At 38.1% G+C, this 15,422-nt stretch overlaps 1 protein-coding gene across 1 annotated transcript in view; it reads left to right on the forward strand.

Annotated features, from left to right (window-relative positions):
* Positions 1-369: 369 nt before the first annotated feature.
* Positions 370-15,422, forward strand: part of NUBPL (NUBP iron-sulfur cluster assembly factor, mitochondrial) — a 228,652-nt gene continuing 213,599 nt past the window's right edge. Inside the window, exons 1-3 of the mRNA XM_081103156.1 lie at positions 370-507; positions 1,078-1,225; positions 4,453-4,487. Of these exons, the coding sequence (XP_080959282.1) occupies positions 403-507; positions 1,078-1,225; positions 4,453-4,487 (288 nt within the window). The 5' untranslated portion in view covers positions 370-402. The remainder of the gene's footprint in view (positions 508-1,077; positions 1,226-4,452; positions 4,488-15,422) is intronic.

The following is a 15,422-nucleotide window of genomic DNA, read 5'->3' on the forward strand; positions in this document are numbered from 1 at the left end:
AATACTTTAAACAATAAAAAATAAATAAAAAGAAAATGAAATTTTAATATTATTCTTTAAAAAATTAAATCTAGGGGGAAAATTGTAAATATATAAAATGTTCATTAACATGACTAGATCAATTAATTAAATTATTTTAATTAAAACAATGTTTAGTAAATGTAATTGTTTGGCCAAATTGTTTGCTCCAGAATATAGTTTCTCAATGAAAATTCATTAGTGGCAATGTGGAAAACTCATCTAAATGTAGAATTAAAATGACTTTGGGAAAAAAAAAAAAAAAAAAGAAACTCCAAGGAGGCTAGTCGCTAGGGAATGGAAGCCGGGCGTTGCTATGTGACGTCATTACCCGGCGCCAACAGCGACGGCTTCCGGGCTGGGCTGTGGGCGGCATTCTGCAGAATGGGGTCTTGGCAGCGTTGGCTGCGCTTTGGCGGGGTGTCGCTCCGGAGTGGTGGCGGGGCCTGTGTCCCGCTTGGGGGAAGCCACTGGGTGTGTCGGCGCCAGGTCCGTGGTGCAGCCGGGCAGGGGCGGAGGGCGGGACGGAGCTGCTGGGCCGCAGGGGCCTGGCGTTGCCTCCGCCAAAGGCCCGCGGAGCCCCGGGGTCCCCCCCCCCCCCCCCCCCCCCCCCCGCCGCTGGCCGCTCAGTGAGACCCGGCGGCTGGACGGCCGGCCCCACTTTCTGTGCAGGTCCCCATAGGATGAGGCCGAGGTGTGGAGGGACGTGGAACATGGTTAGAACATGGATGTGTGACCTGCGCATTGCTTTCGTAAGCCTTGGTTTATGCAGAGAAGGAAAACACGTGGAGGCTCTAACTCCGGGAAGCGGCGCTTGCTTTCCATTTGTAACGTCTGGGTGACTTGACAGATAAGTCAGCTGAAACAACGTGTCTCTTGGATTGTGATCAATAGCAGTAGGTGAATAGCACTAAAGGCCTCACTAGTAGACATGAATAGACTTGGACTGGAAAAAGAAAGAAAGAAAGAATGCCCTTTTAATCACAAACCCCGAATCGTTTTTATTTTCACAGTATGATAATAAAGATGGCTTATTTTAAAACTTTTTTTTTTTTAAAGTTATCTGGCGCTGAAAATGAGACCCTAAAACAAAGAAGAACACAAATCATGTCCCGAGGACTTCCAAAGCAGAAACCAATAGAAGGTGTTAAACAAGTTGTAGTTGTGGCTTCTGGAAAGGGTGGAGTTGGAAAGTCCACAACAGCAGGTATTATAGGATATTAATTCGAATCTCAATTAGGAACTTTTGACCACTGGCGATTGCACAGTATTAAAGCTGTAGATTTGTTTTTTTAAAAGTTAGTATTTGTGAAGTTCCTGATAGCTGGTTACTTCATATCAGGAGTTGGTAGTGGTGGGGAGCTTGGATTTTGGAGTTAGACCAAACTTGGGAGATAGCCAGGCCTTTGGCTCCTTAACTGAGGCAAAGGCTGTCAAGTTGCCCATCAGAGCTTTAGTTTACTTACCTGTAAAGCGGCAAGGATGACAACTATTTTTCATTAGATGGTTACCTAAATTAAACTGAACCCTTTGCCCAGGGTCTCCTACATAGTAAGTGCTCAGTGTTTGGTTACTGTTATTATTTTAAAACCATCTATTGACTTTAATACTGAATTATTTCTGTTCTTTGGCAGTCTTTTCCAGTCTTTTTCCATTTACATGTAGTTGTACAGGTAATTGTAATGAGATTGTTTACATTATTGTGATCTTTTTTTATTTAACCGTAATATAATTTTCAGCATTTATAGAGTCCATATAGACCTAATATTTGAAAATGCTTGAAAAGATTTAATGTAATTATTTAAGATATCATCTAATCTTTATATCTTTTATATTATATTGGAGCAGAGAAAATTTTATATATATACATATATATATATAAATATGTATATATATGTATGTATATATATATGTTTTTGGGGTGGCTCTTTTTAATTTATTGTAGACTTCATTGTGACTGAAGTGCTGCTTTTAGTACCCATAAAAGAATGCAACCAGAAATAGAAGAGTTACCATCCAAAACTAATAAACAGATATTCCCAAGTTTTTTCAAAAGAAACCTCTTATTTCTAAACAGTTAATCCAGTGCAATAATTTTAAAGGGTAACATCCCTTCTCCCAATCCTACTCTACAGAGTATTATTAATTTGGGGTCATAAAGTTCTCATGTCTTATTGTTGCCTCATATTTAATTTTCAGTTATTTCAATAGGAATGGCTGCTAATTCAGGTTTTAGCTAACCTATCTTATTTTGCAGTTGATTTTTAAAAAGTGACTACCTTATTATATTTCACTTTGTTAATTTTAGTTTGCTTCTGTACTGGCAAGATTTTTAAAATTTGTGGGTTTTCCCCCTCCCCCAGATTATTAACCTAAAGTTACGGCATATATGCATCTCAAAATTCTTTATTTCTATTGAAACTAATGACATTTTTGAAATAAGAAGGACCAGGTACAGAGTTCTGTGACTGTCACTAGACATCTGTGTCTTGACTTAAAGCCATATTTAGTAAATCCTACGTCTTAGTGGTTTTATAGTTGCACAACTAGCAATAAATCCAACTGTATAGTTTTATTAGTTCATTTACCCCTACCTCCCCCCTGAAGGTAATTGTAAAAGAATTTTTCAGATGTTTGAAGAAATTCAGATCTACCAAGTATTGTAGTGATGATAGACCCTTAATTTACTATTTAATAGGTAATAAACTGTTATTAAAATGATTAATTAGTGACTGTTCTAAAGAATTCATGCTATATCCGGCACATTTTTGCTTTCCTAAGAGTCTACAATCGATCTATTTGATATTTTGTTTTTAAAACTTAGTAGCTCTTAATCTTTGGTTCTAGAATATACCTCTTTTTAAATTCAGAGTACATTTACCTGTTTTCAGTGGTGTGAATAATTTTGTATGCTCTGTGACTACTTGGTCTTGTTAAAGATGGAAGTTATTTTCATGATGATAGCCATGGTTTTGTGCAATATAATTTGCTGGGTCTATAGGCTAGCACTTCTTTAAAACTGATTGTTTATTGTTTTTAGTTAGAAGATTACCTATTGCCATAGAATGCAATAGCATATAAATAGGTAAATATATGAGAAAATGTATAGTATATGTCACAAGTAGGTGTTTCAGTGAATCCCTTCTTTGCTTTTTTTCCTTTGTTAATGTTATACCACCTGTCCCAAACAACTGGCCTATCCTTTTTCATAACAGCCCTATCTGCATACATAAGCTTTAGAAATAGGTTATTTCTATGTAACTCTGTTGGTATTGTATTTCTTTTCCTTATATGTATTTATTCTTGTCCCAAACAATCTGAAAATACTTCCCATTTGAATGTGTATTCTAGAGATATTTTGGATTAGAATGATAACATTTGATTAATACAAACATGCTCTGTGAGCCTATTGTATAAATATTGAAAGACCCTAACATGAAAATGAATTAACCTCTGATGGTTTCCACTTAAATGTTGGATTATGTTTAACCTATGATGTACTTGAAATTCAGAATTACTTTATAATTTATAAAGATTAATTTATCAAGTGCCCTAGGCTAAGTACTTTACATACAGTATTTCCTATAATTCTCACAACAGTTATGAAATAGGAAATATTTTATAGAGGCAGAAACAGACTTAGGGGCTAAAATATCCTATTCAAGGTTACATAAGAAAGTGGTGGAACTGGGATTTGAACCAGGCCTACCCAGAAACCTATGCTCTTAACTACTTTAAAGGAAACAATTTTGGCATCATTTATGACATCGATTTGTAAGGAATGTGATCCATAGTATGAGGGTCCATTTGTCAGTCATGGGAACATCTTTATTGCTGGTCTAAAGGTGGTTTTCAGACTACTACTTTCCTCCTTGCTAGTCTTTGGGATTCACTAGAATAGACAATTTTCGGAACTTGTTTTACCACCTTACCTTTTACCTTCTTCCCTTTTCTTTGCACAGTGGTTCAACCTTTCATATATGTAAGTACTGTGAGTTACATATTTAGAATTCCTGCATCACTAGCATTTATTTTTAAGAAACAATATAATCATACCCATTTTTATTTATTAAAAGGTAGATTTTTTTTGAAAATATGTTTTTGAAAATAATTAAAAAAAAAATATATATATATATATATATATATATATACCATTAAAATAGTTTAAAACAAACTAAGTAGATTATTTAAACAAAATTATAACAGATTATAAATGAATTATTTGAAATTTTAATAAGCATCTATTATGTTGGAATATTACTTTTGGGGTCTTTTTTACTTCCTGAATTCTCTCCATGTCCTTGTAAAAAACAAATAAGGAAAATACATTAAATGTTCCTGTGCTTTGGTTATTACATTGCACATATTAAAAGGGAAAATGAATTTTAGTAGAAGGAAAATTACTAAATTTAATTACTTTTTTGTTTCTTACAGTTAACCTTGCACTTGGACTAGCAGCAAATGATTCGGTAGGTGTTCATTAATAGAATTATTAATTTATTAAAATGTGTTTTAAGCCACTGATAAAGAGCATATTGATGTTTTTCATTTATTCTGTCAAAAGCTATTAATCCTGTTCTAGTTGCATGTCTTTAAGGAACTCAAAAGTCTGCTATAATTACTGGTTATATTTTATAACACTAATGAAAATGAAAGGGGACCACTAGTCACAGAATTTAGGCAGCCTCTAGAAGCTAGAAAAGGCAAGGAAATGGATTCTTCCCTAGAGCTTCCAAAAGGTATGTAATTCTGCCAATATGCTAATATAAGCCCTTGAACCCATTTTGGACATCTGTGATAATTTCTTATAGTAGAAATAGGAAACTAGACAGGAAGTCCATTTTCTTAATTTTTGAATTTCCAAATACAGTGGGGCCTTGACTTACGAGTGTCCCGACTAACGAGTTTTTCGAGACACGAGCTGTCTCTCGGCCGATTTTTTGCTTTGAGTTGCGAGCTAAAATTCGGGTTACGAGCCAGCTTCAGATACACCACCGCTAGTTGGCACAGTGAATGCCACAACATCAGCCCAGTATCACGAGTCTCACTCGTTCACTTTTGATTTGACATAACGAGTAATTTGAGTTACGAGCTTCGTCACGGAACAAATTAAACTCGTAAGTCAAGGCCCCACTCTATGTCTTTATTTTTCCTTCATCTTTGATAGCTTGACTAGATGTAGAATTCCAGGTTTAAAATAACTTCTTCTCTAAACCATGAAAAAAATTCCATTTTCTTCTAGCATGCTTATGAAATGTCTGATGCTAGTTGGATTCATATTGCTTTGTAATAACCTATTTTCCCCCCTCAAAGCTTTTAGAGTTTTCTTTATGTTCTTTGAGTTTAGAAATGTCACAAATATGCATCTAATTGTTGGCTTTAAATTTTTTTACTTGCTTGGAAACTGGCCAAACAGTATCGAAGTTTCAATTTTTTTTTGAGCTTAGAGCAAATTTTTTTATTGATTACTTCTTGTGATGTGTTTGTTCTCTCTCCAGAAACCTATTAGGTAGATACGGATCCTTTATGCCAGTTAATTTTTCTCTCATATTCTCCATCACTTTGTCTTTTGTTTTGTGTTTTAGAAGATGCCTCTACACTGCTATCCTAGGTTTTAGTTGTTATTTAGTCCTTCTGATTTTTTTAAAAATTCAGAAATTATATTTTTTCCAGTGTTTCAGAACTATTTTTTTTATTTTCCAATTGCTGTCCCTACCCACTTGAAAAAATGGTTGTATCATTTGTTTGAATCTTTCTGAGGATGCTAATTAGAATTAATAAAAAATATTCTTTTTAATGACCTCTATTTACTTAGCATGATGGTTTTCATAATATGGTCCTCAAACCGGCAGAGTCAGCATCACCTGGGAACTTGTTAGACATACAAAATCATCAGCCCCACCTCATACCTACTGAATCCGAAACCCTGAGGGTGGAGTCCTGCAATATGTGTTTAAACCAGCCCTCTGGGGTATTTTGATATATGCTGAAGTTTAAGAACCATGGATCTAGAGGTTTTTAAAACTCTAATCTGCAAATGGCACCTTTTTGTTTTCTAATGTGGTCATATATATATATATATATATATATGTATATATATATGTGTGTGTGTGTTTTTTTTTTCTGGAGTAGGATGACAAATTTGCATGAATTTTTAAAATTTATCATTGTTGTTATTATTTTTAATCTTTATTGTTGAGGGTATTACAGATGTCCCTCTTTTCTCCCCCCATTTCCCCCTTTCACCTGGTTCCTGCCCCACCCCAGGCCTCTGCCACCCTATTGTCTGTGTCCATAGGTAATGCATATCCTAACCTAATATATAAAGAGCCAGGGTCCGTAACACCCAAAACAACCGAAAGGATGACCGAATGCCAAGCTGCACACACAGCAGGCTCAGGTGGGCAGGGACTGGCGAGTGGGCTGAACTGCTGACCTCTTGGTCCCTCCTGGGTCACAGGCGCCGTGGTGACCCAGCACTGACTGCCGCCGCTGTGGGTGTTGCGGCAACCCAGCACTGACTGCCGCCGCTGCAGGTGCTGTGGCATCCCAGCATTGACTGCCACTGCCACGGGAGCTGCGGTGACCCAGCACGGACTGCCGGTGCCAAGGCGGGTGCGATGCGATTGGTTGGGGGACCCCGCCATCGCCAACGTGATCGCCCTGCAGAGGGAGGCCCAGGCCACCAGCTGGGGGGGCTCTGCAATCGCCCCAAAGAGGGAGGCCCAGGCTACCTGGCCAGTGGCGGTGAGCGGGGCCCCCCTCTGTGGGGCGATCAATTGTGGGGCTCCCAGACTGCAAGAGGGCGCAGGCCAGGCTGAAGGACCCCCCCCTCCCCCTCGAGTACACGAATTTCATGCACTGGGCCTCTAGTATGCATATAAGATCTTAGTTTAATCTCCTCCTACCTCCCTACCCCCTTTTCCTTTGAGAATCGTAAATCTGTTCCATTTCATGCCTCTGATTCTATTTTATTCACCAATTTATTCTGTTCATTAGATTTCTTATTCGTTTATTTTGATTTTTAGATTCAGTTGTTGATTGGTATGTATTTGTTGCCATTTTGTTCATATTTTTTATCTTTTTCTTCTTCTTCCTCTTCTTAAAGAATACCCTTTAGCATTTCATATAATACTGGTTTGGCGGTGATGAACTCCTTTAGTTTTTTCTTGTCTGTGAAACTCTTTATCTGACCTTCAATTCTAAATGATAGCTTTGCTGGGTAGAGTAATTTTGGTTGTAGGTCCTTGTTATTCATCACTCTGAATATTTTTTGCCACTCCATTCTGGCCTGCATAGTTTTTGTTGAGAAATCAGCTGACAGTCATATGAGCATTCCCTTGTAGGTAATTAACTGCTTTTCTCTTGCTGCTTTTAAGTTTCTCTCTTTGTCTTTAGCCTTGGCATTTTAATTATGATGTGTCTTGGTGTGGTCCTCTTTGGGTTCCTCTTGTTTGGGATTCTCTGTGCTTCCTGGACTTGTAAGTCTATTTCTTTCACCAGGTAGGGGAAGTTTTCTGTTATTATTTCTTCAAGTAGGTTTTCAATATCTTAATCTCTTTCTTCTTCTGGCACCCCCATAATGTGATGGCACCCCCATAATGTGAATGTTGATGTTTGAAGTTGTCCCAGAGGCTCCTTACACTATCTTCATATTTTCGGATCCTTTTTTTTAGCTCTTCTGGTTGGGTGTTTTTTGCTTCCTCATATTTCAAATCGTTGATTTGATTTTCAGAGTCCTCTACTCTTCTGTTGAATTCCTGTATATTATTTTTTATTTCAGTCAGTGTATGCTTAATTTCTCACTGGTCCTTTTCCATGTTTTTGGAGGTTTCTAGAAGATTCTTGAGTAAACTTATAACTGTGGTTTTGAACTCTATATCCAGTAGTTTGCTTTCTTCCATTTTTTTCACTTGCGACATATTTCTTTGTCTCTGCATTTTGGCTGCTTCCCTTTGTTTGTTTCTATGTATTGGGTAGAGCTGCTAAGTCTCCTTGAATTGGTAGAGTGGCTTTGTGTAGTAGGTGTTCTATATGGCCCAGTGGCTCAACCTCCCCAGTCACCTGAGCTAGGAGCTCTAAGTGTACCCCTTTGTGGGCTGTGAGCACAGTCTTGTTGTAGTTGAGATTTGATTGCTGTTGGTGTCACTGGGAGGAATTGACCTCCAGGCCAATTGGTTGTGAGGACTGAGACACCCTTATGGAGCAGGACTTGGTTCATTGGGGCTTTGGTGCTCTCTGAGTCTATCCCTTGAGGGTGTCACTTATGAATGTGTAGAGATGTAATTTGGTATGGTCTGATATTGACCACTGGGTACACTGGCTCTTGGGTCTCCAGGGAGAGGTGCAAAGTGAGCTACTGCCTGGGGCCACCCAGTAGGAGCTACAGAGAGATCTGCAGATTCCTCCCCTTTGTATCGGATTTGTAAGTGCACAGATGAGGCCCAGCTATGAAGTAAGGCAGGCTGGTGCTGGTGCTGGGTCTTGGGCCTTTTATTGATCAGTTTGGGGCTCCCTAATCTAGCTGCAGCCTGTTTGAGAGATTTCGCCTGAGCAAGGACAGGCCATTCATACGCAAAAGCTGCTGTACACAGCTTGGGTGGGGTTGTAAATTGGATGAGGCATGGGTCTTAGGGAATCACCAGGACGGAGCAAACAGAAATGGCTGCCTGTCAGCCCTGCAACTGGGGAGGTCCCAGCTTAGAAACAATGGTTCCTGCAAGCACCTCCATCTGGGAGAAAGCTGCCCCCGAGTTCCTGCCCTGAATCCAGTTCCTTCTTGCCCTGGTGTCTGTATTCCCCAGAGCATCACCTTGGTGCTAGAGCTCAGAGGAAGCGGGAGCTTGTAAGTTCAGTTCATGGTGCCGGCCTTTAAAGAGGAACAGCTGGGTCTCCAGCAGCCTCTGTGTCACTGAGCCCCAATCCGCACTGGTTTTTACAGCCTGTAGTTCTTACTGCCCATAGGGACTTCTTTTCCCAGCTCTGGGATCCTGGGCTGGGGGTCTGGTGTGGGCTGGGTTCCCTTGCTCCTCCAGGTGGCCTCCATAGAGATGATCTCCCTCCTGATTAAAAAAGCGACACACATGGGTGCCAGACCAGCCCGTTCTGCGCCTCTGCACCTCCTACCAGTCCCAGTGTGCTTTCTTCTTTACTTCTCTAGTTGTAGGACTTCCATTCAGGCAGCTTTCCGGCGGTTCTGGATGATGGTTGTTCTGTATTTTAGTTGTAATTTTGATGTGGTTGTAGGAGGTGGTGAGTACAGGCGTTTACCTATGCCGCCATCTCCTGGATCTCTGTGGTTATATTTTTCATTTAGGTGTAAACTATTTTTTTCTCTTATTGTTTCAATGGGCATTTGGGAGAGAAGAGAGAAAATCATGTATATTTAGTCAATATTGTTGAAGTAAGAGCCAGTAATACATTAAAAAAATATTTTTTATTAGGACACTTAGTTACCCAGGGGAAGGAACCCTATTTTTCTTAAAGAATGGGTGGGAGGGTAGATGCATTTGGGGGATCTTTATTTTGGTTATTTTAGCTAAAGCTAAGTCTTAAGACAATGGAAAACAACTATGTAATAAGGAATCAAAGGATAAAAATATAGTTAAAAAGGGGTTGATTCCTTCATGTTAAATGCTGCTGGGCTTGATGAGATGGTAGCTCAGAAATATCTTTTTTTCTCTTTCTTTTGTTTTCTTTTTTCTGGGAGCAGAGATGAGGGCAGCCTCTTCTTTAATGCTTTCTATTAAATTGGCAACAAGAAAGGAAAAGGAGTAAGACTTTCCCTGGGCCACATCTTCACAAAGCATTGAGTATCCTTAAGTGGTTTGTTTTTTAAAAAAATATATATTTCCTTATTGATTTCAGAGAGGAAAAGAGGGGGCGAGAGATAGAAACATCAGTGAAGAGAGAGAATCACTGATCAGCTGCCTCCTGCATGCTCCCTGCTGGGGAGTGAGCCCACAACCTAGGCATGTGCCCTTGACTGGAACCGAACCTGGGACCCTTCAGTCCACAGGCCGATGCTCTATCCGCTGAGCCAAACCGGCCAGGGCTTAAGTATTTTTAAACATGTTTATAGATTCTTCCTTAGGAAGGTCTTCAGTATTCTGTGATCTTGAGGAAGGTAATTTTTTATTTTTTTATTTCTCAGTATTTTGTTGCAAAGTTAGTGTAGAAATTAAGAAGAAGAAAGTAAGGAAATTTGAGTAGTACATTGTGATAACAAAGATAATCTGACATAATACAGTAGTTTATGATTGGCTATTGTCTTGTGTTTAATTAATTTAAATATACTTAAGAAAGATCAATTTTATATAGTTTATATTCTTGATTACTAGTTTTTGATTAGGGATTAGCTTTTTGGCTGAAACTGATCTGCCAGCAGATTATCTACAAGAGAAATGAAGGGCTTTTTTGATATTGTTAATCCTCACCTGAGGATACTTTTTCCATTGATTTTTAGAGTGGAGAGGAGGGAGATAGGTAGGTAGGAAAGGATGGAGGGAGAGAAAGAAAGAGAAAGAGAGGGTGGAGGAGTGAAGGAGGAAAGGAGAGAGAGAGGGAAAAAGGGAGAAAAACATTGATGTGAGACAGACACATTGATTGGTTATCTCCCATATGTACCCCAACAGGGGCCAGGGTTCATACCTGCAATCCAGGTACCTGCCCTTGACCAGGAATCTAATCGGCAACCCTTCAGTGCTTGGGCCTATGCTCTAACCACCAGCCAGGCAAGAAGGGCTTTTCTATATGACTTATGTATATCTGGCAAGAAGGGCTTTCTATATGACATATATATATATATATATATATATATATACATATATATATATATATATATATATATCTGGCATAGCCTTGTACTCTGTATATATCAACTTAAGATTTTATTAATATTAAATTTATTTAGAGGACGTGTTTGGTCTTTAGGAGAAACTCAAGGTTCCCCTCAGCTCTTCTATTTGCCTGAACTGATAAAGATGGCTTAGGTCTAAGGACATTTACTGGATATGACATGAGGTATGTTGCTTTATGGGGTTAAAAACTCAAGTTAGGATGATGTCTTTGTAGTCTCTGCAACGATTTATTGCCATGGAGTCAATTCCATGGAGCTTGTATTGACTGACCTGCTTCTTCTTAGTCTAACTTCGCTTAAGACCTTGCTAACTTGTTTCTCCTAAAGACCTATTTTTTCCATGGGTTGGTGCTTATCCTTTTTCATCACTGGAGTGAAAAGATTAAAAAGATTAGTTGTAGGACTAAGGGAAACAGGTCTAGGAATTATTTATATTACTTTTAATGTTGTCCTTACTAATCTCTAAACTGGATTGTGTAAACAGTAGGGTGTGGGGGGGGGGGTATGTAAAATAGTCCATTGGGATGTGAGAGGGAAATTTTTTTATTTGTATCTTTTATGTTTTTTTATGTAAGTTTTATAATTTATACTATATAAGTATAGTAGTTCTAATATAATTTATAAGCAAATATGTTAACGTATTTGAGGATATATGCTTAAACATTTTTACTGATAGCCTTGCATTATCAGAAAAGTTTGGATGTCATGGGCCTAGGAAAAAGGAATTTATGGGCTGGATCATATGCCCAGTTTAAAAGAAGACTATTTTGTAGATTGAGGTGAAGGCCTTACAGAAATAGGGTTGGATTTTCTCTGCCTTTTCCTTGCCTTTTGTACTTTACTTTGAGGTTGTAGATGTTAGTATTGCAGAGCAGAATGCCTGTCATGCATCTAGAAATGACATGCAGTAGTGTGTTGGAGCTTACTTATGCTTGCTTTGTGTGAGCTGATTGTTAAATTTTTAGGAATTTTGCAAACCAGTTGATATCATGTTGTTAGCTTGAAGTAGGCTACGATGGGAGTAATTAATCCATGGAAACTGGCAAATACTGAAAATCAGGCTTTCCACCACATTCTGAGCCTGTTGTTAAACAGTTACTGGCAAACCACTGTCATGCATATTTACAATCATATTTCTTGATTTTTCTTTTTTCTATCTTCTTTTTTTTTAAAATTGTTTTATTGCTTAAAGTATTACAAAGAGTAGCACATATGTCTCCTTTTTTCCCTGCCCTTTTTTCTATCTTCTTAACCACCCTTATTATGGATCTTTTTCGTCGACAGTATAAATTTAATAAATGGGTGAGAAGAGCACTCAGACTGTGAGAGTGAAACATAAAGGTCACTATTGATAAGCTCGTTGAGATTCCAAAGTTATTTCATTTCAGTTCAACAGGCTTTTTTTTTCTTTCTTTAAAAAAATTTTTTTTTCTTTATTGATTAAGGTATTACATATATGTCCTTATTCCCCCATTATCCCCACACCTCCCACTCATGCCTTCACCACCCTGGTGTCTGTGTCCATTGGTTAGGCTTATATGTATGCATACAAAGTTGATCTCTTTTGTTGAGCACCTATAACACTAATTGATAGACACTCTGGGAATATAAAGAAAAATTGTGTGTGTGTGTGTGCGTGTGTGTATATTTTGGTTGTGTATAGCTGAATTAGGTTCAATAATAATTTCTTCAGTGAGTTAGAAAATGTTAATTAAAGCAACACTTAAGATTTTATTGTGCTCCATAATGGACAAATTATGTACTATTAAAGGTTTTATAATGTAGTGAAGACAGAGGATGATAAATGTCTTACAATAATGAGATATATTCAAGGTCAAACATAGTAGTGTATCTGTCCAAGATGACTAGCTTTTATTCCAGAGAAAAGCAGTCTTTTTTTTTTTTTTCATGAACATAATTATATTTGATTTTCACAGAAACCTGTGATGCAGTGCACGTAATACTTATCAGTTTTACAGTCTTTATTGATTCTTGCCCTAGCCTTGTCCCATTTCATCAGTCAGCACATGTCTTTATTTCTGTCTCTGAATTATTTTTCCAACGTATATCTTTCTATATCCATTATTCCCACTCTAATTAAGGCTCATTACTTCTTTTTGGCTCAATCATTCATTTATACTTCAAGTAGTTGTTGAATGCCCAAGTTGTCCGTCCCAAGTATTTTGCTAGTTAGAGGGTATAGAAATGAATGAGACACACAGTCCCTGCCTTTGAGGAACTTACAGGCTGGCACCACTGCTCATGCTCAGATCTGTTCAGTACATAACGTCAGATTACTCTTACTAAAGCATTGTTGGTATTACATTACTCTCTTGTTCAGAATCACTGCTCAATGCCTTTATGATTCAAGATCTGGCCCTCATCTACCTTTCTGGGTTTATCTTCAGCTCTTCTGAACGATCCCTGTGCTCTAGCCAATCTGGGTTACTTTCCATTGCTAGTTAGTACTTGATAGTTTACAGCCTTTCTTCTACATTTATCTTGGAGTGTTCACTTCACTTTTCTTCAGCTTTGTATGTCCTGTCTTCCAGGCTTGCATGTATGGCTGTACTGGTTATATCCTGCAAAAGGGTGCTTCTTGAGGAAGTTGAGTGATGAGAGATATCCATGCTACCCTCTTCGTCGTGTGCATCTGCAGGCTGCATTCCAATTCACACAGAGGCACTCTATGAGCTAGTTTTGTCCTGAAGGGCAGCTTAGTGAAGTGTTTCATGAATTCTACCCAAGTGAGGGTTATTTTTCCATCTTGTGAAATCCAGTAGCACTGTTTATTTGTATTATTGTTATTGCACCCATTTTGGTAATTTTCATGATAACAATATAAGTAACATTTATTGAGCATTTATTATATGTCAAACTGGGTTACTTATGACATGGTTCTTAACTCATTTACTATTTATAGCAACCATATGGGAATAGATACTGTTGTGATCCTTGTTGTAGGTAAGAAATCGTAAGTACCTGGAGGCTAAGTAGTTTGCACAAGGTCACCCAAGAATAAAAGGCAGAGCCAAGGTTTGAATACCAACCTAGATCCTGTGCTCTTAACCTACTTACTATACTACTACTGTCTTCGCTAGATTCTTACGATTAATAAGTATGTTCTCTTTATCCTTGGCTGTTCTTAGCAGCTAGCACAATGTTTTAAGGCTTAGGAAAAACGTAATAAGTGTTTGCTACGTGGATGAAGTTAGTGCATAGACAGGTTTCACAGTATGTAGGTGCAAAGTTTTGTTTTGTTTTGGTTTGTTTTTCGAGGGATGGGATGGGAGGACTTGTTGCTTATTGGCTTATACAGTTTTTTTTTCCGTGCTTCTTGAAAGATGGTGTACTCCATGATTATATTTGGCCCTCTTTTCATTTTATACTCTTTTTTTAAAAAATATATTTTATTGATTTTTTTACAGAGAGGAAGGGAGAGAGATAGAGAGTTAGAAACATCTATGAGAGAGAAACATCGACCAGCCTCCTCCTGCACATCTCCTACTGGGGATATGCCCACAACCCAGGTACATGCCCTTGACCAGAATCGAACCTGGGACCCTTCAGTTTGCAGGCCAATCTTCTATCCACTGAGCCAAACCGGTTTCGGCCATTTTATACTCTTTATCCAGTAATTTCATCTTTCCCCACTGCCCAGTTACTACATATGTGCCCGTGTTCCAAATGCATCACCAGCCTGGATACCCTGGAGGCAAGACCTGTGCGTCTAGTTGTCTATTATAGACGTCCACTTAAGTGCTTCATGAGTCTTCAAACTCAACATGTGTAAAACCAAATTCTTCTTTTTCCCTATAACTGTCTTTGTCTTACACGGGTATGTTGTCTAAATCCGTCACTTTCTCCTGGTATTTCTACCACTTAAAGCTTTCTAGAATATGTGCTCTCATTTTGTTCCTTAATGCCACTGCCTTATTCAGACCCTTATTGTGATCTTCTGTCAAGTGACCCCCTGCTCTCTATTTTCTTTGTTGTGATGCTTTGGGAAAAGGACTAACACTTCTCATATTATTTTAAAAGGGTTTATTATCTCCTATGCTAGTCTATGAACCTTTTGAGGGCAATGATTTTGGTTTTGTTCTTTTTTTTAAATCTTCAGTGCCTAGTCCAGTGATAGTACATAGTAAACGCTTGGGAAATGTTGGTAATGACAGTAGAACATGTTAACTGAAGAGTGGTCGTGAGTATATGTATGTTTGATATATATGGCCAATTCTAAGTGTTGGATAAGTTGTCTATAGTTTGTCTAAAGGCTGAACTATGCCTTTTTCCCCTAAGAAATGAAATAATTAAAATCTAAATGGGATAATATATGTGAAGTACTTTGCACAATGGCTGATACATACTAAGTTCTAAATCAGTTTTTAGTATTGGTAGGTAAATAAAAAACTTTTTGTAAGTAATATTTCATAATAAGTGTTGATATGCCTCTAGTGATTACATAATGTCTTCACACTTATTCTTTCTAGACATTCTAGACATGCTGCTTTTTTTTCCACAAATTATTATGAGTGTTGTGTTTTTT

This window comes from Myotis nattereri (genome assembly GCF_964212035.1).
Source record: "Myotis nattereri genome assembly, chromosome: 1".
Taxonomy (NCBI): domain Eukaryota; kingdom Metazoa; phylum Chordata; class Mammalia; order Chiroptera; family Vespertilionidae; genus Myotis; species Myotis nattereri.